The sequence below is a fragment of the Strix aluco genome, chromosome 3 (genome assembly GCF_031877795.1).
Source record: "Strix aluco isolate bStrAlu1 chromosome 3, bStrAlu1.hap1, whole genome shotgun sequence".
Taxonomy (NCBI): Eukaryota; Metazoa; Chordata; class Aves; order Strigiformes; family Strigidae; genus Strix; species Strix aluco.
The window spans coordinates 113,038,435-113,064,646 of NC_133933.1; the positions used below are offsets into that span (position 1 = coordinate 113,038,435).

At 39.4% G+C, this 26,212-nt stretch overlaps 1 protein-coding gene across 2 annotated transcripts in view; it reads left to right on the forward strand.

Annotated features, from left to right (window-relative positions):
* COLEC11 (collectin subfamily member 11) overlaps nt 1–25,320 on the forward strand; it is a 39,614-nt gene extending 14,294 nt beyond the window's left edge. The window contains exons 2-7 of one of the 2 annotated variants that reach the window (XM_074820799.1): nt 2,931–3,086; nt 8,850–8,921; nt 20,228–20,299; nt 20,993–21,046; nt 22,411–22,506; nt 22,663–25,320. In XM_074820799.1, the coding sequence (XP_074676900.1) occupies nt 2,957–3,086; nt 8,850–8,921; nt 20,228–20,299; nt 20,993–21,046; nt 22,411–22,506; nt 22,663–23,072 (834 nt within the window). In that variant the 5' untranslated portion in view covers nt 2,931–2,956 and the 3' untranslated portion in view covers nt 23,073–25,320. The remainder of the gene's footprint in view (nt 1–2,930; nt 3,087–8,849; nt 8,922–20,227; nt 20,300–20,992; nt 21,047–22,410; nt 22,507–22,662) is intronic. The other variant, XM_074820800.1, reaches the window with a different exon arrangement.
* Nucleotides 25,321–26,212: the final 892 nt, after the last annotated feature.

Here is a 26,212-nt window from a genome sequence, read left to right on the forward strand (position 1 = left end):
TGAGCCACAAAGTACACCAAGATGCAGTGCCTTCTACTCTACCCTGGGGTTAGGAATTTTCAAGATTAATGTAGGTGACGTATTTTGTTTGGTATGCACATGAGGATATTTGGGAGAAGGGTGCTATCACAGAGATCTGATACTGCAAAACTATATCAAGACTGTGGTCAAATAGTTTCTATAACCCTGGAAAATAGCTGTAAGGTGGCTAGTGGCCTGACCTTGTTTCTAGTAGTTTGGGCTGTCTCTGTGCATAGGCAAAGGAGGAAGTAGGCCAAGACAGCAGAGGATCGGAACACAGCAGATATTTCTTGCTCGTTTTGTCTGTCAGAGCCCTGTGGAGCTGGGCTGGTTGCTGCTTATCTATGGCAGTAGAACCTTTACATCCAAATTTCCATTACTCTTTGTGCCCTTCCCATTTCTGTTCTCTGTGTTCACCTTTGTGATGTGCCTTCTCCTCCAGCTCTGGTTCCTCATCCTTGGGTGGCAAAATTCATTTTTGCCTGCATTCTTGAGAAGCCTTGAGTGATGTTGCTGTAATTGTGACAAAACTTAATTTGGCCTAAATATTTGAGCAGCCAAGTTTTGTACTTTTGTGGGTTTCTATGCTCCTAGCAATACCTGAGCTAGATACTTTAAAGCTGATTCAGACATGTATATATGAGCTGCAGTCATCTTAGTTGTGGTAACATAAGCAAAATTTTGGGAACTGAGCACTCTTGAAAGGAGAAAAAAAAAATATACTGTAAACACCTGTATATGGGTGAGTGGTGTCCCTCCAGAAACTGCACCCTAAGCTATGAGAGGAGACTTTGTAAATGACATTAGTACTTAGTAGTCTGACAGGAATGTTGGTGAGGGTACAGAATGCATCTCTAATAAGATTGTCTGTATTGTCATCTGCTAGACTAAAAGGTAATAGGCAATTGAAACAAAGGCCTTGAAAATAAAATTGTTACATTACAACTTAGTGGAAACTTCTTTTTTTTTGGTCCACACTCTCCCGGGTCTTTCTGGTTGGCAAAGATTGTCTATGAAGTAGTTCATGTCTGTCCCGTTATGGGAGCATGGCATGTTGTGGCTATGAAAATCCCCAGATAGTCCCTGTTCCTCCCTTGCTCCATGGGAGGATTACCCAGAACCAGTGGTTTTCCTTAGGTTTTCCTGCCCCGCTGTAGCCCATTAGACTATGACTGTATCAAGATCCCTTGACCCAGGAGCTCTTCCCAGGTCCAAGCATAGACCCCACCTTTTTCAGGCATGGTCCTCCTGCTGCACCTCACTCTCCATTGGAAGGAAAGCTGGGGAAGAGATTTGGGTCAAAAAGGGCTCACAGTGTACACCAGTTTGTGCCCTGAATCTGGATGATCAGTGAGAACTGGGAGGTGTATTATGGAGCACCCCTGCCCTGCAGTGTGGGTGTAGCAGCAGATGGTGTAGCGAGGGCGTTGTGAGGTAGAACAACCTCTCCTGTAACTCATGCTGTGCTGTCCCCACATGAGGGGGGAGACAAAATCTGCTCCCATCTGACCCCCCTGCTGCAGTCTACTCATTTTATCTCCAAGAGGATAATGGAAGCACAAACTGGACAGAAACTCAGAGGTATAATTTATTCCTCCAACTCCAAAGTCGTCTACTTAGTCCTGCTGCTAAGACATCTATTAAACATATCAGAGTTGATAGTGGAACTGAAAATTAGAGCAAGGCTTTTTAATAGTATAGGCAAAACTGAAATTTGCTGCATGTGGAGGGCAGTCTGCCTTCCTCTTGCTCCATCCCTTAAGTTTTAGTATCTGCTCATTCTTACCCTGAAGCTCCTTATTATCCTGTCCCTGCTAAAGGGCAGTTATGCCTTCAGGCCATCCCCAGAATAACAGATCCACCCTCCTAGACTCCCAACATGTTGAGATGTACAGACCCACGTACTGACCCCACACCTGTGCCTAATCTTACTTGGCTTATTTTTGAAGGGAATCAAGGAGTGGGGAGTAATATAGCCCAATCTTCTTGCTCTAGATGTGAAATGCACACATCTGTATTGTAGCTATAAAAGATGATATACAGGTACTTTCTCTTGAAACCCTGATATCACTTTCAGCTCGTTTGTGTAGTACAGAGCCTTGGTGAAAGGACTGGAAAAACATGTCAGAAGTACATCAATAACACTTTTGTCAAAGGGTATTTCTACAGATCCCCTAAATATTGACTTTTGATGGTCCTTTCAAACAAGGTCCATTTCTGTACTGTTGTTTTCTGAGAGATTTCTTCACATCCTAATAACAGGCAAGCCATTTCACTTGTAGGCTTAAACAAGGGTATGTTTCAGAGGTAAAACTTTTCAGGATTTATTGAAGACTCTTATGTAACTTCATTGCATGATATAGTGAAATATTATCTACCTTCCACCCTCAATGAGTTACATGAGGGCTATTGTATCAGACAATTTGCTGGGCACAATTTCAGTGCTCAGGTAGATGGGAAGTGAAATTTCAGGCCCTTAGGTTGGTCTCATCACCTACTGAATTGCCTCTTCAGAGCAGTATGCACTCTAAGTGGCAACATCTTTCAGTGCAAGGCTGTGTACTATATTTTCTCCTTTGACCTTTCCAGATCCCCGCCTCCAATAAGAAATCGTGAACACAGAATTGCATATTATTAGCATTGCTTAATCTCCTAATTCTTAACTAAATTTCTTCTGAGCTTTATTTTACCCAGTCTAACACCAAAATGAGCTGCTGAATGTGCTGCTGCATGTTTCATGTATGTCTGTGGAACACACAACCTGCTTGGAGGACCTGCACATGTTCTTCTCATTCTGTGTGGGTTATGGCACACAAAAATATATTTTATTTGTAGTAGGATGCTGCATATGTTCAGAAACTGTTGAAAGTCTTTGGAATTCTTAACTGTTTATTCATTCTTTTGTTTAGGAGTCAGTGACCTGTAAGTGCTCATTATGAAGAGAGATCTGGTTTTCTTGGTGACTCTAATTAGCCTTGCCTTCCTGTCACTGCTAAAGTCTGGATATCCTCAACATATTGCAGAGGAGTCCTGCTCTGTTCAAATTCTTGTTCCAGGCCTCAAAGGTAATGTGGAAGCCTACTCTGTCATTCAAATACTAATCCTTTCCTTCTAACAGCCTCATTTGCACCACTGACAGTTTCTAACAGAGACAAAGTGCCTTTCAGTTGTCCACTTATTTGTCCCGTTTGTAGCCTCCTTAAAAATGGAGTTTTAAGGCCCATAAGATGCCTGTTAAAATAAACATGGTTCAGAGAATGCATGCCAAAGTTTCCCAGACTTGCTTCTGATCAGTAGTGCTTGTTACTCTGATACACGGCCTGATTGCTTTCTCTGTGTTTATACTCAGGATTGGTACATATACCCAACGACTGTAAAATCAGGCCCTACTTTACACCTGGAGAGGTTTTCATTGCCATTTTGCAATGTAATGGGAGGTATTTGTATTTTCTAGTCTTATGTTTGTCTTCCCTTGATTTTTAAATGCTCAAGTACCTTTCAGAAGAAATAAAAAATTAGTTAGGTTTTTGGCATTTCTGTAGTTTCTGTGGACAAAAGCCACATTTTTACAAAATATGCCCCCAAACTATTGCCCAAAAAAGACAGCGTAATAAATTATTGATCTTTTTGTAGCAAAAAATGTACCTTAGATAGGAAATCAACAACTGGAAAGAACTAGCATTTTAAAGCAACAGCATCCATTATGGTGTGAAATCCCAGCCCTGTTCAGTCAATAACAGTAATTCCCTTTATAGAGGCTATGGTATTTCTACTGGAGTGTAACACCTGTAAGCATGGGGAAATATGCTATCCTGTTAACTAAGGACAAAAAAACCCATGAAAATCACCAGTTTATCATTAACAATAAAAAAACCCCATTGTTTAAGAACTGCACAACTAATGTTACAGTTTTTCTGGTAGTTACACATTGTAGTATCACAAAACTCACCTAACAATGTTGATGCCACTGATGTTACCTAGCACAAACCTGGGCTTTACAGTTGCCTGAGGACCATAGTATGGACGGCAGGCTGTGTCTGTGCTGCTTAATTAATTGGTGACGGCAAGGCTCAGTTTTGTCCTGCAATTATTTATACAGTTAAATTGCAAGTGCAGCCTGGCCGCAGATTTGGCTGTGGTGTAAATTGCTCTCTCCAGACATTGCCCAGTTTGGATGTGGCTGCCCTGTGCTGGAAGCAAGAGAGTTGGTCTGTAGTGATGTGGGTAGTGCTTGGCCAATTGGCTTCAGGACGAAAAAAGCTCTCCTGTTTTTTTATTATTGCTATAGATGCAGATTTGGATGCCTGATCTGAACCAAAATCTGTATTTTTTTGGTTTTACTTCAGTATGTAGCCTTTGAAGCCTTAATAATATTTACACCTTCTGCAGATGTTCTAGTTAGAAAGAACAACACTATATCCGGGTCTTCTGAGGTTTGACTGAGGTTTGAGTGAAGTTGTTTCATTTGTTTCATTTGTTTGATATATTTGCTGTGAAATAGGCATAAGATAGTGCTGGTGATATGACTTACAGAGAAGAACACAATCAAGTCAAATGTATGTTGTCCAAAGTTACATGGAAGATCAGTCAAAGGGTCAGCACTGGGAACTGGAGCTTTGGCATGATTTTTCATTTCAAAGAAGTTGACAGGCTTTGACAAGTTTTGTAACTTCTTTGCCTTAGTTTCCTTATTTGTGTAATCAGTCAAAATTAACATCTGTGATTACCATTTTTACGTGATGACTGTTATTATTATTATTATTATTATTACATGCAGTCGAGTTTTTAAAAACATATAAATATTGCAGGACCCTGGCCCTTTGTCAGAAGGCAATCCTGAGCCAGGAAACAACAGAGAAGCCTGAAAACCATCATGTGTTAATGATTTCACTGTGCTTCATGAGATATAAGCCTTGCAAAAGTGAGAGAGATTGATGTACAAATTCAGTGAAGCACAAAATGGCCTGATACAGCCCTAGTTAATGTGAAATCCCTAAAAAGCTATCAATGCTCCAGCTATGCTGTCAGGGGGACTGGCTCAGAGAATTGGTAATGAGATACTGCAGTCCCCCACTGGCACAGCTCCAACCCATTTCAGTGGCCAAGGCTTCCTTTAAACTGAGCATTTATGTGGCTGCGTGCCCAAATTTCGGCTCCCACGCAGTGGGATTTGCTCACTGCAGCTTTTAGATCTGCCCCATCTCCTCCTCTGCTGGGCTGCCAGCAACATCTCCAGTGATGGAGGAACAGAGCCCTGCACTGCTTCTGGGCACAAGCCTGTTGGGATTTGGGAAAAATAGGTACGGGGAAGAAGTGGAAGAAATAAGGGAGACCATGGAGTGTGTGAAAGGGAAGAGAGGGTTAAGCCTAAGAGGTGGTGCAGAAAGTGGAGCCCAAATAGGGTGGTGAAGGAAGAAGACACTAGGAAAAAGTATCCAAAAGTGGGGGAGCGTAATGGAGAAATTTTAGAAGAACAAGAAGAGATAAAGGGAAAAGAGAAAATAAGGGCACAAAGAATGAGACTGAGTGGAGAGACTGGAAACTAAAAAAAAAAAAAAAAAAAAAAAAAGAAAATGACACAAAGCCAATTAGGACCCCATGGAATAAAAGGGGGAATCGGAAGGGGGATGAGATGAAAACGGAGGTGGAAATGGAAGATGAAGAAAGCCAGTAAAGACACCAAGAATAGAAAAAGGCATAAATGAGTTTAAGGTCAGCAGCTTAGGTCTTAGGGACTGATTTTTTTTAAATTTTTTTTTATTTTTTTATAACCTCAACAGTATAAAGGAGTAAGATGAAATGCAGAAGGGAAAAATGCTGTGGCTCTGAGAATCCAGACAGCAGACTGATCCGTGTTTTAGAAAGCTGACAATATTAATAATGGGAAAAGTGTGTTGTGTGTGAAAAAGGGATGGATGATGAAGCCTCACTGCATTACTCACTCGTATTCTTCCTAAAGCCCAATTCCTTTTGATAGGCCTATGAGATTGAAGTTACTACTATTGTGAAGAAAAAAACAACATGGAACAATCCTTCAAAGCTTAAATTCTTGGTTTGCCACTTTTTTTTGTCTCCTTTCTAGAATCTAAAGCAGGAATTGACTTAATAGTCTCAATGGCATACAATACATAAAAAAGTTGATGCTACATAAATAAAATAAACGCAATTTTTTTACGCCCACACTTGATGCGTCTACTCACAGAGGGAATATGAGTAATGGAAGAAAGTTATCACCAGCCAAGGAATGCTTAATAGCTCACATAGTTAATATTTGGTGTGCTATTTTCATTACAGTAGATGGTACGGCTCAAGGTAGGCAGGATGCAAACATAATCAGAGACAAATCCTGTCCCAAAGAATTCACAAAAGGAGGCAAATTGATAGCAATGGTAAGATATATCATTTGAGTTATGAAAGATCTCTCTTGGAGGTGACAAGAGAAGCAGTTTGTAGTAGTGTTAGGATTGTGCCTGATACCTGTGATTCTGCTGCTGCTCTGTTTGGTACAAGGGCTAAATTTCTTTTGGGGGTGTGGAGGATCACAACACTGTGGAGCACTGTGGGCCATCTCGCCCTGTCTCAGCTGTGTGGGCAAGAGCTGCCTTGCGCTGAGGAAGAAGGTATTATTTCATGCAGTAGGGTTGGAGCAAGGAGGCATCTGGGAAGGGATGGAGAGGAGATTGAGCAGGAGGTACAACTGCAAAGGGACTGTGGCTGGCAGAGGAGGCCATGCCGAAGCAACTGGGTAGGGACGGAAAAGCACTGATCCCAACCTCCTGCTCTGAAGTGACTAGGTGTAATGTGTGGCACAGGGGCAGGAGACTGGAAGAGGGATGCAGAGGTGTCTTTCTCTAAGTTAAATTTGTTTGGTTTTTTTCCTAATTTAAGGAATCAAAAGTTAAAAGTTGGTGTTAATTGGTGATAAGTTAAATTGATTGAAATTCCTTGAGAGAAAACTGTTTTGTTGACCATGACACCTGCACAGGCTTTGCTTCGTCAGCTTGCACAGTACATGCAGCAATAATAGGGACTTAAACATGGCAAAGCTGAACTGGACCACTGATCAGTCCCTCTTCGTCAAGGTCTTGCTGCTTAAAACAGATGATAACAAAAAATGCAGAGTGGTCTGTAGTTGGACCTGTAATGGGGTAATCTCCTCCCAGGGAAAGTTTCTTAAACACCCACACTAAGGAATGCAGTGTCATCTTATTATAGGAATAAATGCAGGTGTGTGTAATGGCCTGAAGCAAGAGTGATCTATTTTATTGATCCCTAATGCACAGCTTTCACTCTGAAGAACGTGTAAAGCAATAGGCTGTAATAGCCTGCTCTCAGCCTCCAGAGAGCAGGGAAAAGCCATTGTCAGGATTTATCTTTGGGAAGCAAAGAACTCATAACCAGCCCTGAGGGAGGAAAGGCAATCATACAAAGCCTATTGGTTACTTGATAATAAAAAAAGTGACGTTCCCAAATGTGCCAAATAATAGCCTGTTTCATACTAACAATATTATTCACTGGGGATTATGTGAAGTTTGTCCTCATTAAGGTCAGAGAATGGCCTATTTTTGCATGTCTGAAGTCAGGGAAGATGGTCTGAAGCCTGCTGGCAGCCTGAAGAAGGAAAATATAACAGATGGAGAACTGAGTTCGGCTCACAGCCACCTATGTCTACAATGAGGAGAGACCTGGAGGCTGCATATTTGAAACGTGCCATGTTGTGGCTTGTTTTCACATGTCATCTCTATGGTCCCTCTCTGAACCTGCCAGCTACGCCAGAGAGCAGAGCTTGAGGGGGTGCATGATAACTGTTGACTTTCCTGATGTGGTGCTCCCTTAATCTTCCTGGAGAGCAGCTAATGCTCACTCTCCTCTATAGAAATACACTGCTGGGGCATCAGGTGTGCTATGCTAGGTCTGGCTTTTAGATCCTGGCATTTTCTTTTCTGTGGAAGCCATAGAACTTTCTTTTCCTTCATATAAATCTTTTTTGTAAAGGTGGCTGTGTAAATAATTCTTTAAACTTCTATTTGTTTAAGAGATTTTAATTTTATGTCAGTGGCAAACTACAATAGTAGTACAATAGTAGGGGATGAAACAAGCTAAGCATTCCCTGATTTCCAATGAAGTGCACCAGGGAGGCAAACATTTACAGAAACTGATGTGTAAATATGCTGAATATAATAATGTGCTGTGAGCTATGTGCAAGTAAGTACAATGCAAAGTGGTTCGTACCATAGAGATTAAAAGGCACAGTATATAACTGAGAATATTGATTAGGAGATACTCTTTCATGCTTAAAAATTATTCTCTAAATGACAGATGTAGCAACGCCTTCCTATAGACTTCCGTAAGTGGCATAAACTTTTTTCTTTTTTTTTTTTAAATTTGAGTTTATAGTTAAGCCATTTTCACTTGAGACTTAAGCATGTCCTTAGCAGATACCCAGAAAGTGTTTGGTGAACACAGACACAGAAGTTTATGTGCTAAATTGGGGCCTAATTCTGAAGTTTCTGCTTAAGTCAGTTGTGCTGTTGGGCTTTTTGGAGGTTGATGATATGAGTAACATCCACAAAACTAGACCCATTGTATAAGACTTCAGTAATGTACTGACTTTGGTTTTGTCAGTGTCTACACCAGTTACAGGAAACTGTTCTTGGTGCATCAAGTATAGCTGTTAAGTCAGATTGCATCTGCTTTTATTTTTTTCCCCTCTTGTTATAGTAGGTTTTTATTTTCACTGGGGAGAATGGCACTCTTGTCACTGCCACCAACAGAAAATAGTCCTGGTTTAATATGATTCTTCTTTTTGTTTCCTTTTGTATCAACAGGGGAGGCTGGAGAAAAGGGGGAGAAAGGTGCTCCAGGTCGTCCAGGCAGAGTTGGGCCTCCAGGAGAAAAAGGTAACTGTTAAAGATATTTTGAAAGTCATTCCTGACCAAATGCTGCCTTTTCTTGTGAGACCATGACGACGGGGATCCTCTCTCCCTTTGCTGGGTGACTTGGGCATTTCTGTGTACTGTTGTTGTGTTTTAACCCCAGTAGGCAGCTCAGTCCCACCCAGCCACTTGCTCACTCCCCCCTGGGGCGGGATGGGGAAAAGAATCAGAAAGGTAAAAGTGAGAAAATTCTTGGGTTGAGACAAAGGCAGTTTAATAGGTAAAGCAAAAGCTGCACATGCGAGGAAAGCAAAACAAGGAGTTCATTCACCACTTCCCATTGGCAGGCAGGTGTTCAGCCATCTCCAGGAAAGCAGGGATCCATCATGTGTAACGGTGACTTGGGAAGACAAACACCATAACTCCGAATGTCCCCTCCTTCCTCCTTCTTCCCCAGCTTTATATGATGAGTGTGACATCATATGATACGAAATATCTCTTTGGTCAGCTGTCCCGGCTGTGTCCCCTCCCATCTTCTTGTGCACCCTCAGCCCACTCACTGGTGGGGTGGTGTGAGAAGCAGAAAAGGCCTTGGTGCTGTGTAAGCACTGATCAGCAATAGCTAAAACATCCCTGGATATTATCAGCACTGTTTCCAGCACAAATCCAAAACATAGCCCCATACTAGCTACTATGAAGAAAATGAACTCTATCCTAGCCAAAACCAGTACAACTGTATGCACTCATTTGTAGACTAACTATTACTTTCTGGTCAGAAAGATTCATTTTGGAAAAAAAAAATTCTTGATTTTTTAGAAACATCTTTGTGAAGAAAGGCATCATAATGTCTTCTTCATAATTTGCCTTCTGCAAATGAAAAATCTCATAGTAGATCAGAGGGAAGAAATAATGAGGCTCAATTTTCTTGTTTCCTTTTGTTTGTAAATGTGAACACTCATAATACCTTAATTAAAACCATTGAGGGAAGGCAGTAAGCCATTATAGGCAGAGATGGCCATGAGTGATTCCACATTTTTTGGATCACAGTTCAGTAATATTTATGGAAAGATGGTGGTAACGCTGTTTTCACTGTAGTTCAAAAATATTTGGAGCTCTTGAGAGGAATGGTGCTCAACAGTATTCAGTTACACAGCTGAGAGAAACGTGGCATTTCTGTCCTGCAGGAAATTCTGCCTTTTCACATTTGTTTTTCTCCTGAAGCAAGGAGGAAATTTGACCTTCATAAGTTTTTCAGGAGATGTACATTCTGAAAAATTCACATTAGGAGTAGTCAATCCCTTTTATTTCAATATTGAAATTAAACATTTGACATTCCTGTCATCAGAACGATGGAGCTAGTTTTACTGAACTGAATTTACAAGCTTCCTTTCAAAGCAATCACAGTGGTAATTTATACTTCCTTATGATGATGCATGATCTGTTATGTAGTTCTTTTGGGCAATTACGGGAGTCTGATACCTGTAGTTTTCCCTGGGACCAAAATCCATAGCTAGAGCTCTTCCCCCTACAATGCACTGAAAAATTTATAACTCCCATGAGGGGTGCATGTTTTCAGTCAGTGTATTTCCCTTATGGAGATGTACCCTTCAAGGACAACTCATAAAAAATACTGGAAACTGAAATTTCAACTCTTACAAGGTAATGCAGCATGAAGAGAAGTTAAAGTATAACAGAATAATTTAGGTTAAAAGGTCATAAGGAGCTCATCTAGTCCAATCTCCTGCTTGAAACAGGTCAGACTTCAAATTTAGATCAGATTGCTTAGGGTCTTGTCCAGCAGACTTTTAAAATCTCTAAGGATGGAGATTCCACATCCTTTTTGATCGGTCTGTTCACCGGTGTCATCATGAAAGACCTTTTCCTTAGGGCCAACTGAAATTTTTCTTGTTGTAACTTGTGATTGTTACCTCTTGTCCTTTTGATGTGTGTCTCTAATAAGAGAAGACTGCATCTTCTCTACAAACCACTTGTAGGTAGGGGAAGACTGCAATTAGGTTCCCCCCTTACCTTTCCATACTCTAAGCTAAATAAAACCATCTTTCTCAGCTGGACTCGTTTGCTTCTCTTGTATGAGGGCCCAAAAATCTCTCAGTCCTTTTATGTAAAGGAGTTTTTTAGCCAGCCATTGGCCAGCCTTCATCAATGTGTTGCAGGTGAGGAACGTAGTGTCTGGCTGAACTCATGATATTCCTGTGAACACATTTCTGCAGCTTTGTCAAGCTCCTCGTGACTGGCAGCGCTGCCCTCCAGTGCACCAACCACTCCTGCCAGCTTGGGGTTTCTTGCAGACTCACAGAGGATCCTTCCACTTCTTCCTTCCTGTCACTGATGAAGGACTGGTTCTTGAGGAATGGCAGTCATTATCAGCTAATTATTAGACTTTGTCAGCCTTGTAACAGCATCAGCTAGCCCTCTCAGCACCCTTGAATGCCTTCTGGCCGGTGCCATGGGCCTGTGTACATGCACGTGAAGTAGTCCCTAACTCAGTCATCCACTACCATTAGTAGCAGGACACATGTCCTCCCCAAATCTTTGCTAACATGAAGAACTGGGAGGCCAGAGGGCAGACCTTGCCAGTAGCGACCAAGGCAAAGAAAGCACTAAGTACCTTAGCGTTTCCTGTGTCCTTTGTCACTAGGTTGCCTTCCTCCTGATCAGAGCCCCCATCAGTCTCTGTTTTACTGCTGACTTACCTGTATTGTCTTTCTTGTTGTCCTTCATACACATAACTGAGTTCAACTCCAGCTGAACTTTGGCCTTCCTCTCTTCAGCCCTGCATGCCTGGGGAGTATTTCTGTAGTACTCTTCAGTAGCCTGTCCCAGTATCCATGTCATGCATGCTTCCTTTCTGCATTTGGTCTCAGCCAGCAGTTCCCTGGTCAGCCAAGCTGGCTGTCTGCCATATCTGCTCATTTTCCTGCACATTGCAATAGATAGTTCTTATGCTTTAAGGTAATTGTTCCTTAAGACTGAGAAGATCTTTCTGGGCCCCTTTGCACTTCATAGTAGCCTCCAGTAGGATCCTGCCTACAAGCTCCCAGAACAAGTCAAAAGTCCAGAAGTCTAGGGCTTTTATCCTGCTGCTTGCCTTCCTCACTTACCTCAGAATCTTGAAAGCTGTCATCTCATGAAGGTGGTCATGGTCACTGCAGCCGAGGCTGCTGTTCACTGTCACATCCACAGCCAGAGGGTATGTGAATAAGAGGTCTAGGAGACTACCATCTCTAGCTGCAAACCCAGTTACCTGCATTAGATAATTGTCCCGGATGAACTTTCTGGACTGATTGCTCCTTCTGGTGCTGCTCTCCCAGAAGATGCTGTTAGATGCAGACCAGTTGCCTGTTAGGAAACAAAGCTCTATGCGTTCGAGGTGCCCACTGTGCAGAGCATAACCCTTGCCTTGTCTTTCTGCCTGTCCTTCATAAAGAGCCAATATCCGTCCACTGCAGCACTCCTGTTGTTCTGGCTGTCCCATCATACCTGGGTGATTGATGTCATTAAATGGACTCTTAGTTCCTCCTGTTCGTTTCTCAAGCTGTGATCACTTTTCTACAAGTGTTTGAGGTGGGCACTTGGTCATACTGCTTTCTCACGGGGAGCTTGAAAGCCTCTCCCATTGCACTGTCAGGCATGTTTCTCTAGCTTGGCATTTTGTCAAATCAATTCAAAATGTTTTGGAACATCTGAGAAGTGGAAGTACTCTTTTTCAGTCAGGCCAATCCATGATGTAACATTTCATTTATATACTTTATACTGCAAAATTGCATTTATTTGGAAAATCATTTTCATAAGGAATGCTTAATTAATAATAACGGTAATTTTCCAGTTTTCCATACCTCCAAAAGTCCAAAACTCTGATGAGACTGAAAGAAGAAACGCTGAAGTGAAAATTCACTGCAAGAAAACATACTTGAAACAGAAAAGAGATGAAAGAAAATTGAATATGAATGCATACTATATCGGTATTTTTCCAGGCAGCGCTTTCAGATTAAACACAGGCAAAATTTCTTACTGCTTCTGCAGCAACATATTTTTTCTGCTTGCCTTTGTGCATCCAGATTTGACTTGATGCATGTATGTTCTTGAAGTATTTGGTAAACAGCTTTATTTTAGCATAGTAAGAAATTTCTACAAACAAGTTCTGGTTTAAAATGAATTGTAATTAAATAATCTTTTCATTAATGATGTACATTTTGTAGATATTTATCTTCATTGACTCCTTTCCACAAATGCTTCTTGAAAGAAAAATGAATTGTTACCTTAAAAACAATTTGGACTATATGGTGCCAGATTTCATCACAGTACTCTATTCAGTGTATTTTCTGAGTGTCCCAGCATTGACCGGATAAGCAAACAGACTTCACAGGTGTAATTTCTACCATATGGAAGGGACACAGACAGATATCCAGCCTTGACCTAGAAAAATCTTTCAGTCTCCTGACCTTTCAGTTTCTGGTTAACCTCCACAGACAATGTGTAGTGCCCAGACCTCAAGTTAAGCTCATGCATAAATACTTTTCTAGACTCTCAAGCTGAATGAAAGTGACTCAACTGTATATTCTCTTCCAGCAGTCCAAGGGTTTTCCCATTTGTTATCCAGAAGCTGGAACTTTGAGGCAAAAATAAAATATAACAATATTATTGGGAAAAATCATGTGAGCTGCTAACACTGAACTATCCAACACACTGACATCTTTTGCATATTTGGTTGTTCATCTTATTTATGGAGGAGTAAGAACTGTGCATTATTTGGAGTTTGATAATTTGTTCACAATGTTGTTCTCAGAAATAATCAGTTCATCACCTTTTTCCTGGACAGATTAGTATCCACTCATGACCTGCTGTTGGCTTTGCTTTTTTGCTTTGTTTTTGATCTCTTGATGGCCATATACCACTGATGTCCTTTAAAGTGCTGGCCAAGTATTTTAAAATCTCAGTTGGTGTGAAGCTTAGACCTGTGATTCAGGTCCTTAACACATAGCTTAGTGGATAATGAAAGATGGATAAAATTGTTCCCTCATTTTGCATTTGCCCCTTTCTAAGAGCACACATGGATGATCACAGCAGCCCTGTTTCTGTGCAGTAGCCTGTTAAACTGCAGTCACAGTGTTAACATGTGTTTGACTCCTGGTGTTTCTATTGAAGCTTGATAATTGTTGTCTTCTTGGGCTGATATTTGGCTCCTTCTGTTGATGGAAACTGCTAAATTTTATTGTATTTTTCTGCTATTTGAGTAAGTGATGGTTTACGTGAGGGAGAAACTAATTCTTTTGCAACATTTTTAGGGTTTTCTACTTTTGGTGTTAATTTACATGATCAGAATCACAGTAATCTTTTTTTTTTCTTCCTTTCCCCTTTGTTTAATTTCTCAAGAAAATGTGCTTAGTTTCTTTGAACTCCTTAGGTATATAATAATCAGTGAACAAATAACTTACAAAAGAAATGTGTTTTTTATGGTATATTTGATCTGAAATGAACACCTCAAGATTAGAAAGTGCTGCAAATGTTTTTATCATATCCTTTCCTCATGATATTTCCAGATTTGGGTAGTTCAGAAACTGACAAACCTTAAAACTTTATGGTGCTTACCTGAAATAAATCTGGTTCTGAGTGTCCTGATGTTTCAGGGTGACATCAGACATCCTGATGTCTTTGGGCACTGATTAAGGTTAAATTCCACTTACTTTCCTCATTGCTTTTAATTAATTGTATAGGTCAATTATGATGCATAGCATGTCAGCAGAATATGAAACTGTGTTGGCCTTATGTAAAGCACAGAGCACTGTATCAAGTACAATGGCTGATGCAGATGAAAGTAGCATGTACTGCAGTGCAAGTTTTGGGGTGTGAAGTTAATAGATATAACTTCTCTGCTTGCACTGATTGCGGTACTGCACACTCACATGTTGGGAGTGAACTCAGTTAACTGAGTCATGATCCAATCTGTGAGGCCATAACTCCCATGTATACAAATTCCACACATATATTTCAATAACAATACAATACTGTGAATATTCCCAGAGTAGCATGGATTCTGCTTATGGCAATCAAAAGAAGGAGGAGAGGGTGAATTTACTGTTGAAATGCATAATCAAAGGAACAGCACATTAAAAATGTATTCTTCAGGACATTTTAATTTTCTTAGAGCCATAACCATTTGAAAATAAATTATTTTAGCATTTTAATTTCAGCCTTTATACTTTGTACTTCGTTTCTACTTAATTATAATGGTATGTGAAGTAGAGCCACACACTATTCTTAGGCTTGCGTGGAACTCAACTGTCTCTACCTTTGCAGTGTTAGCACAGTGATTTTGGCCTTTGCCAGCTAACACTTTCCCAGGCAATTCTTGGGTACGTTCTGGGAGCTAACACAATGAGCAGCTTGCAAGTCATTATCCTGGCTTGAGGAGTAAGACAATTTAATATTGTGGAATGTACCATTCTCGGCCACCTGGTTCCCGCTGCCAGGGAACAGTCCCAGGCATTTAGTTTACTAGTACAAGCATAGCCTCTCAAGCAGGAGAGAAGACTCATTAATTTAACTGGATTGGAGCCAGAGTGCTCAGTCATTTGTATAATCAAGTTCTAAAGAGAGGTAATAATATCTTAATTTATATTTTAGTATTACTGATTGCTCATTAATATGTAATCAATCAATCCTTTACATTTCTGAGTCAACTTTTACATGAATTTATTGCTCGCTAAGGAGTACTGCAGGCAGGATTCCATATAAAAGTCCTGACATTGACAGTTGTGGGTATCTGATTCAGAACTGTCTTTCAGTTCCACCTGAACTCAACAGGATTTTGAGAAAATCCATGCTAAACTGAGTGGAAAAAAGATGGCAGATGGCCTTCAGTGTAAATAAATATTTTGCCTAGGGACATTAGAAATGCATAATTTAATCCGTACATACACAATGCCAAAAACTAGAACTGTCACTTAAAACTCAAGAACTGCTCTGAAGTCATTAGCAGCAGCCGCAAAGACAACAAAACACTGCCCATCATCAGAAAAGATACCAAGGACAAAATGGGAAACTCATTTTTGCTGCATAAAAGCCTGACATGCACTGTCTCAAGTAATGAGTGTGGTTCTGGCCTCTGTCTCTCAAGAAGGACATGAGAGGTCAGAGAGAAGAACCAGAAATGTGATGAAGATGGAGGAGCTGCCTCATAAGGAAAAACTGGACAGGTTGAGACTTGCATCTGTACAGAGTAGTCTGAAGAGTATATGGTCGAGGTTACAGAAGCACCAGATCCCATCATACCTGAACTATAAGGCACTCGCTGGAACTGCTGGGGGACTGATTCAGCAACTCCATCTGCAATGGACTGCAGATAGTGGCTGGGGTTGTGTGATCTTCCTGTATCACACCTTCTGCTGCCACTGTGGGACTCAAAGTCTTGGGCTAGAGGGACCACTGGTCTGAACAAGCTTGGTATTATGTTGTTAATGTAATTCTGGCAATATATGTGTTTCATAAGGGCACTTATTTGTGTTTATGTGCATCTTTATATAAGCTTGCCCATTCAGGAATGGGCCATACTATTTCCATTTCTTTTGTTTTGAGTGTACTTTAAACTTTTCTGCTGCCTTCTAGTTTGGATTTTTTCTTGCTATCTTTAGCTTCCTTTGCAAATTTTCTAGCCTTTCTGATTTCTAGTCTGTATGGATTGACAATAGTTTCCTCTTTTTTTCCCCCTGTTTGTTATGCAAGGCTTTTAAAGTTTCACTTTGTCATTAAGATACCTGTCTAACATGAGTGGGATGGATCACTACTGAGAGATGTTTATTTCTCCATTGCCTACCAAGGGAATTTAGATAAATAGCTTAGACTAAAAACCTAACTTCCAGGTGGCAAATACTGGGTGAAATTAATTTGCCCCAACTACATAAAATGCCACCTGGGATTATCCACTGTTTGTTCATATAAGATGTAACTGTGTTGTAACCACTGTTTGCTAGCCACTCACCAACTTTCAGTGGTGTGGATAATTCAGATTATTTAGTGTAAAGCAGTACCATAGTCTATTGGTGTATTCCAAATTTTCTAATTTCCGGTTGCCAATACTTTTAAAAATTTAAAAATTAAGTGTCCTGAATGTAGGTTACTACCATACCATAACATCATTATATCCTTTAAAAATACTATTCTCATTCAAGTCAGGCTAAATATTTGCATTGGGAATACTGACTGTTGCAGGACTAAGGAGGTACATTGAGGGAAAGACAGTGTAATCTTGCTCTATATCTTACATTCTTTTTCTAAGTATCCTTAGCAGATTGCTGTCAAAGATGGCACTAGTGTCAAGAGGCTTTTGGTCTGGTTTGATGCACTTCTACTTTCATTGTTAGGTAGGTGTCCATGATGTCCAGTATGTCAAATCATGAGGAATTTTTATAATCTGATTTGTCTTCAAATCTTTAAGTTTGGAAAGTAAACTGCTGCTCTCTTCTGTTTGACATGACTCAGTTCAATTTGTCTGTGACAGGGTGAATTTGTGTTTCTGCTGAATTTGTCTTTTTGACACCTTTGGGGTTTTTTTAAGTAGTTTTACACCTTCTTATCTGTTCCAATTAATCCCATCTGAAGAGATTGGCCATAATGTATACAAAACCACCATCTATAGTGTTGCACAGAGGCAAAACCCTCATTTTTTCACTGGTTGTGTGGTCCACCATTCACCTCTGGTGTTTTATTTCTTCTCTTGTTTGTGGGCCTGAAAAGGCCACCAAGAAGATAATTTAGAATTTGTCTCTCTTCAGTTCCGTCCAAAATCCTTTAAGTCTTCTATAATTGGTTCCAGCGTATACGACCTTCATCTGAGAGATGACAGATGGCTTGCTTCATATTCTCCATTCAAACTTTCAGTTAGATTTCCTACTTTTGGTCTATGGAGACTTAATTTCTTTCATTGTCCTCATTTCTTTCCAGCTCTCACTTCCTGATTTCATTAAGACTCTTTAGACAGCGTTTTTGGCAATCATAGAGACACTAAAAAGGACTGTACAAAAGGTATTAAAACTTTTGAAACCCTCAAGGCAGATGGGTCTCTCTTGAAACCTTGTGATTTATTCTGCAGAAGAAGCAGAATAAGCAAGCCCCTGGAGTAGAAGCAAGGGTTAGTCACTATAAGAGAAAACCAAATCCAAACAGTTCTTTTAATGAGCACAGGAGACTTAATGTATGTCTTCGTTGTTTGAGATAACACACTTTCACTTCTGAGCAGGTCACGTAGCTTTTACTAGCTATTACTGTGAAGTAGTTCGTTTTCTGGTCAGTATTGATGAGAAGGAAAGTGAAATAATTTTATATATTGTATTTTATTTATGCATTAGGTCTTCGTGTTTATTTAATTTCAGATGTAGCAGCCTGAAAAGAGAAAGCATTCAAACATCTGATGATCTGTTATGGTAATCCCCGTTCATAAATATCCAAATCAAGAAAGGTCACTTTCAGAGCAACTTGATAAACTCATTGCAAGCTGATACTTTAGAGATTTTCAAGGAAATATCCTCTCAATATACTATCTATATTGGATAAATATGGAAAAAATGGTAGCATCAGTACCTTTATAACCTGCATAGCCCAACAGATTGCATCTTTAAGGCAAGCCATGAATCTGTTCTGAAAGTGAAGCTATATATATGAGGTCGAAATCTGATGGCAGAGCATTGATTTGCTCAGGTGTTGCACCCAGGAAAGGGTATCACCAATGTACACTCAGATGCTCTATTATTTCTTGAAGCTTCTTGGGCCGTAGGAACTGCAGCATCAGGCAAACTGCCACAGTCACTACATAGTGAGTGTAACAAAATGACAGGTCTTATTTCATAGGTCTCAAAGTCTACCTAAAACAAACCAGGGAATCCTCTCTAAACCAGTGCCAGAACCAAAGTAGCATTTAGAAATAATAATCTGACAAACTTAGACTACATAGAGTTTATTGACTATAAACGGCTTGGTTTAAGCCAAAACCTTCAGTCATGTGTAAGCCTGCTTGTATTTACTTTATTGGGTGACTACTACTTATTAATTTCAACTGCTGATCCCCTAAACTTGTAGATGAGTTCTGTAGACATGGGGTTGAATAAGGCTTTGCTATTACAGGCTAAAGTTCTTCTCTCAGATTCACACCATTAAGATAATTATTTTTCATAATGTTTGAGAAATGTCATCCAGAAAAAAATGTATGACGTAACAGACATTTTTATCTGTTTTATTATTTGAGCTCTGCAGGAGCTCAGATCAATGACATCAATACTTGGACTGTGGCACACATTTTATTAGTAACAGTGCTTCAGTTTGGTTTGTGAAGACAGTGATGGCAAAGGAACTGCTTGTTCCAGTGCAAATTCTGTTTCTCCTGAAGCCATTCTAATATTCACTTTATATCACACAGGAAAGTACAACTAATAGAAAAGAGGTCAAAGTCAGACAAAGTAAGTGAATCAAGCTGTCTTACATTAGATTTCTGGGTATGCCTGGTGGACACAGATAGGTGTCGATGGCTGGTTCATGCAGATTTGTTGACAATTTCATTTGACCTTAAGAGGTCGATAGTTACCTTTTATTTGTAAAAACACAGCTGAGGAAAATGATTTTTTAGTGGTTCCTTTGCTACAACTGCAGTTTGAAATATTCTGTAAAACTGTCTTTAAAATTAATAACATTCAGCATTGCTGGTTTGAGTCAGACTTTGTATGAACATATGCATGTGTTTGTGTCTATTTGTCTATGTAAGATTTCCATTAATTTTCATTTTTCATTAATGTAATCTTCAAGTGCAAGAGCAAATAATGAGAATGTGACTGCTTCCATGGTGTTTATATTGTTTAAATAAGTCATTAAGACTAAATTCAACCCTCAGCTACAGTGGAGCTATTGTATTAGATGAAATTGTCAGTTGTGCTTGGATCCTTTAGGTCTTCTCATCTCCATGATAGTTTTAATCCACTGATCCATGTTTGAATGCAACCCCCTCTCATTTTTAGTATGATTCTGGAATGATCACCTGAGAGAAGTTTGCAAAAGCTTTTCCAGTGACTCTCAGCAAAGATCCATTCTCATTTGCACCTGCATGCCTCATTAATGTCAATTGCTTTGCAAAGATTAAATCACTGTCTAGGTTGTTATGTGTTAAGTTCTTCACAAGGAGTGAGCTGGACTTCTGAAGTTCAATGAATATGGGGCATATAGTGTCGTTTTGCTCATTGTAAAAACCGATATTACAGGCATGCTAGAATCTGAATGAATCAGACTACGTTGCTACCTTGTGTCTTTTGTCTTTCTGTTATGTGTAGGAGAAATGGGGGACAAAGGACAGAAAGGCAGCATGGGACGGCATGGAAAAATCGGTCCTATTGGTTCGAAAGGTATGCTTAGTTCAATTGTTTCCCTATTTGTGTTTTAGATGAAAAATCTGTGATCATTTATGTTTGAGAAAAGTTTAGGGTCTTGAAAAATGGTTAACAAGTCTCAGAGCTTCTCACACTGTAGTCAACCAGGTGACTGAGATCTCTCAGCCAGGTACCTTTCGCTCTGACAGCAGTATATTTAGCCTTAAAGCAGGGTGAAAATCCTGCTTTAAGGCTAAATAAAGAACTTTGTGCATCATCACACGAGTGTGGACAGTTAAGAGAAGCAGATGGGAAGATGCACTGTATGTTGGCAGACTTTTAAGAGCCAGAAGACTTGAATTCTAATCTTGCCTACCCCATAGTCTTCCTATGTGACTTTAAGTCATTTGGACCAATGTTTACTTAAGCATCTAGATTATGAATCTGTGCATCAGCGTAGCATATTCAGACCTTTTCTGGGCATCTGAATTTATTGGTGCTGTGAAGTTCATGAATGTCAAAAAATGGATATTGGTATATATTCTTTGTGTTCCAAGTTTCATAGCTTTCGCTGGCCTTTGTTGTGGAAAAACTAGAACAGAAAAATCTTTATTTTTATTTGGGTATATTTCTACTTTCTGCATTTGAATGCTAGAGAAAAAATAAGTGCTAAATGAACTGTTGACCAGAAAAGCTGCCTTAAATTTATATTATTTTTCATGTTTTTAGGTGAAAAAGGAGATAACGGTGACATAGGACCACCAGGTCCTAATGGTGACCCAGGTAATCCATGACACCTTTTGTATATGCAAAGGATTTTACAAGATGCATGCATCATCACCAAAAATACATGTCTGTTTACATACTGGGGGAAATAATGAAAGATTAAATATTTGTATAGGCACTGTAATATTTCACTGTAATATTTTCAAATTACTTAAAATTATTGAAGCTGCAGTAATTGCAGGACTTGTAGTGTATTTGTTGAAACAATGTCTCAGAGCTCCTCAGAGGTGTGATCACTCCAGAAGACTAGCGGGGACTGAAGTGCGACCGTCTGTATCATTCATCACCAGTACAAAGGGACATCTCTGCATATCCCAATCTGGCTTCCAGCCAACTCAAAAGAACAGGTTGAAAGCTCCTGCCCCTCCATGGATTATTGTTAGAGGAGCAGGCCATTACCAGGAATACAGATGTTCCAGAGAAAAAGGCGAAAGCCTGACATAAGAACTGTAAGCCTTACAAAAGTGGCAGATTAGGATTTTACCCAATTCATCCCTTCCTGACAGGGTGCACTAGACGTGCACTGATTAGTTTACTCATGAGAACATAATTTGTCACTCTTAATTCTTGAGCCAGAGTACCATATACATAGTCATCAAGCACAGCTTTGCAGTGTAAGTACCCTGTGCTTAGACTGATTTAGACACCTAAGCTGAGTAATTGGGTAGTCAAATGCAGATTTGAATAATTACACACAGAACTGGAAACTCTAATTGATCCTCGTTTTGAGATTTGAGCTCATAGATGTAACAATTATCCTTTTAGTATTCTCATTCAGATTATCCTTGTCAAACCAATATCAATTTGGGTTAATAGATGGTTTTCTATTGTCTTATTTTATTGGAAGAAGTACTTTCAAAAGTACAGAACTATATTTTGCAGGTAATTATGTGCATTATATGGTTGGAACATTAGCCTTTTGGATCTGCTGTGTTATGTTCTTCGTGAGGAACAGGTGAACAATGTGCTGTGTAGATTTTTGCTGTGGAAAAAGTGCTCTTTGGAGAAGACTGAGGAGAATAATTTTACTCAAAATGGGAAATTTTGACAAATGTTTCTAGTTAAAAAAAAAGCAATTTTTTTTTTGCAGGGAATATCTGTCTGTGTTTAGGTTGATACTGATCATGCAGGGCTGAAGCTTCACGGGAAGTGAACTGAGCTGTTCTGGATAGGCCCACACACCCATAAGAACCATATGATGGTGCAGGGTAGTGAAGGCTCTAGGTTTCTGTCTGTTATTTGCAAGACAGCCCCCTCCAGGGCTTCCAGGCTGGACCTTTTCATAAAATTGTTTAGATAATTATTGGAATGATTGAAATTAGATAGCTTTTTGATTTTGGGGTGTCTGTATTACTTCACAGGCATCCCCTGTGAGTGCAGCCAGCTAAGGAAGGCTATTGGTGAGATGGATATCCAGGTGGCCCAGCTGACAACAGAACTAAAGTTCATAAAAAATGGTAGGTTAATGTTATGTAAATATTTTCCTTTCTTTTTGCCTCACTTTACCGGTGTAATTGCTTGTAGAGAGCATCACCGTTCCACATCTGATTTGTGAAACTATTTTGGGGTGTACAGTAACTTGGTTTATAGAAATGCGAGTGCTCACTTTTCAGCACTGCCCTCCCCCGCAGCTGTTGCTGGTGTGCGTGAGACAGATAATAAGATATATCTGCTGGTCAAGGAAGAGAAACGATACAAGGAAGCCCAGCTCTACTGCCATGGAAGAGGAGGGACGCTGAGCATGCCCAAGGATGAGACTGCCAACAATCTGATTGCCTCGTACATCAACCAAGCCGGGCTCACCAGAGTTTTCATAGGGATTAACGACCTAGAGAAAGAGGGAAATTTTGTCTATTCTGACAGATCGCCCATGCAAACCTTCAACAAATGGCGCAGTGGGGAGCCCAACAATGCTTATGATGAGGAGGACTGTGTGGAGATGGTGGCGTCTGGAGGGTGGAATGATGTTGCGTGTCATATTACCATGTATTTTGTGTGTGAATTTGACAAAGAAAATGTCTAAGCTTGTCTGTTCCTTATTTTAAGACAAGTTTTTAAGCCAATTGTACAAGTTACCCCATGTTTATAGAGTACAAGAGATATTTTGCAAGTATGTGGCATCAGTGTTGTACAGCTGTAAATACAATTTAGGTATTTCAAATATCAGTATTTACCCTTCAGAAGGGAAGAGCAGTGATAAGATATAGCTTGTTTTTTCTGTAGGAAAATATATGTATTTAGATAAAAGATGTGTTTTGGGGCTAAATTCTGCCCTCACAACAGTTAACAAATGTGATTGCATGACTGTACAGGAAGGCAGAACTTGGTCTCTAGTTGTTAGAATGATTATTTCTGAAGAAGTAGATTCCTGATATTCTTTTATCTTAGCAAAACTTGTAGTTATAAATGTTAATTGCTTGTAGTGCTACAGGGATATTTCAGCAACAAGACAAGTATTTTGTATACTCCAAATAATAAGTACGAATAATACTGTCTTTTGGATGTGAAGGTGTTAAACTTTTTTTTAAAAACAGCCAAAGCAAATCAACAAATCAGGAGTCCTACCAATTTTGTAATGTTTCTTTATTACACTGTTCACAGATGTATGACAAGGAGGCACTTAAGTAAACTAAGTTTTAGTGCTGAGGGAGGATAAAGTTCTTATAATTTAGTACTGAAAGAGGGATCCCAGCCAGATGGGTGTTTTGGGGTTGGCTAAAGGTAAAAGTAAGATTTTGGTTTTCTGAATTCTTTAGTTAAGAATAATTAAGTGCACAAACTATTTCAGGCCCCCCAAAATTTCTTAAAGTAAATGCGTTTCACAGTCCATATTATATGATCTTGGTGCATCTTGTTACAAAACAAACAAAATACCAGCCTTCCACAATTTAAGGCAGACTTCATAAATAGACAACGAATATCATAAAAATGGTTTAACTAGTAGATCCTTTTGGTAGGAAAACTGCTTACATGTTTACTGAGATTGTAAGCATGACCCTCTGAAAAGCAGCAAAAGTTTCCAAAATTTTCCTGATTATGTGTATAGCCGTAATAAGTAATTTTGCACAAATAATTTATGTACCCAATTTACAATTGCATGTGATGGAAAATGTGATGTATATTTAAAAAAACAACAACATAATTTCACAAAGGAAATGATGAATTACTTTGGATCTCCTTAGGAGTCAGTTGCATGACATCTTATGTTGCTGTTAGGCATGGAAAGATGACTGCAAAATCTCTGACTGTTTTTTTTCAGGAATACCTTGCAAAGTGTTTTAAGATTATTTTTAAGGAGAAATGATCCTTTGTATAACATAGTAATCAAATTACGTATCTGATCATTATGGGAGATCGGTTTACAGGATATTCACAGTGGATGTGGCATGTGGTGCCAGAGATATCCCTACAGCAAGGCAAGAGTAACTCATATTGACTCTACAATGCCATGGTATATAAACAATCAATGATCATACAATTCTGTTCATATTCACAGAGTCTGACAATATTTGATATAATGCTATTATTGTATACCTAAGAAAACAAACCATTTTGCTTGCTATATTTACTCTGTGAATTTGAATCCATTATATATATATGTTTGCTATTAATTTTGAAGACCAGTAGCAAATTCCTATAGTGTTTGAATATCAGCCCAGCTCCAGAGCAATCACTCTAAGAAATGAATGTTTGATTGTTTTACTTTCTTTCTAATAAAGGTAGGTATGATTCATATATATTAGGCATTCTTCCAACTGTATATTGAAATCTATTAAATAATGTGAATATAGTTCTACACTAATATTCAAAGACTCTTTAGAGAATTTGCAGGGAGCTAACAATTCCAGTGGAGCAATTTGTTTGTTTAGAATAGCACCTTTTGAATATCATGATTGTTTCCTGCCTGCTATAGAAATCCTCAGAAACCATTTAAATCTCCAACATACTTTTGTCAACTCATTGTAGCTATATTAAAACAGTCCAAACCTGAGTTATAGATATCTGGAGCTCCATCGTTATGTATGTGCTGAAGTTGCTAACCATTTATTTTTCACACAGGTTTTGAAAGTCTCTGTTGTAATGTTTGATTTCCTCAGAAATGTGAAAAGAGGCCTTTTGAGGGGGTGGGAAGCTTCTTCAGATGACAAATGCTCCTATTTTCGCTGGAAGTCACACCACGTCTATAAAGGTTGCCTTGATGTGTAAAGCTTTTAAGCAGTCTCAATTTCTATTAAAATTTAAGATGAAAAATAAAGACAATGGAAAAAACATTTATTTCCCCCAGTTTTCATGTTCTTCAGGATATATTTTTGCAGCTCTTGATATACAAGATAGAAAAGAAATTAGTTGTATCATCAGTGTAGTGTACATTGGCTGCAACAGTCCTTATTTCACCATTTGAGCAAGGGGAACAAGACTAGTGTGTAGGGTCTCTAGCTGTTCTGCAGGGAGCAAAGACTGCACATCTGATATTTACCCCTTTGAGGAACTGGGCAAGAAATGATGGAGGGATTGGAAATGAATGAGCCCTCCATCACTTCTTTCACCTTCCTGTTGCTGACCCCCATAGGTAGTCCCTTGCTGGAACTGGAGATCAATAGTGCATGTAGTGCTCAGCCTGCACGAAGCCTGCTGACATGCATGGTAAGATTTCCATTACTCTCAGTGGAATTTGGAGCTATTCTTTTAGGAAAAAATTAAATGAGTAGTATCAAATGAGTAATATCATTACTCATTTTGTGTGGCTCTATGGAAGCCTTTGGAACATGTCTGTCTGGCAAGCATGCACTGAGATTTCCCAGACTGTTCCTGTATGCTTTACTTTTGATGGATGATTTTTCTTCAGAAATATTTCCCCATAGCCCTTAATAAATAAGGGGCATGTTGGTGTACTTTAAGAAGGCAACAATAACAGAGTTGTTTTGGTTTTTTTTTTATATAGTCACCCATTCATGCTCTTGAATGACTTCTTTACATAAAATGCATGTTTCATTCAACTATATTTCACACCTTTAGCTGCTAAGGCTGTGTGGCTGTATTACTGATGTCAGGGCAAGACGTGCATCCCCTTTCTAGGAGATGACTTGGCAAAAGTAAAGCATTTAGCTGGCTGAGTCCAAGGGGAGTTCCATTGCTGGTGAGAGCCCTGTGTAGCTGTGGATG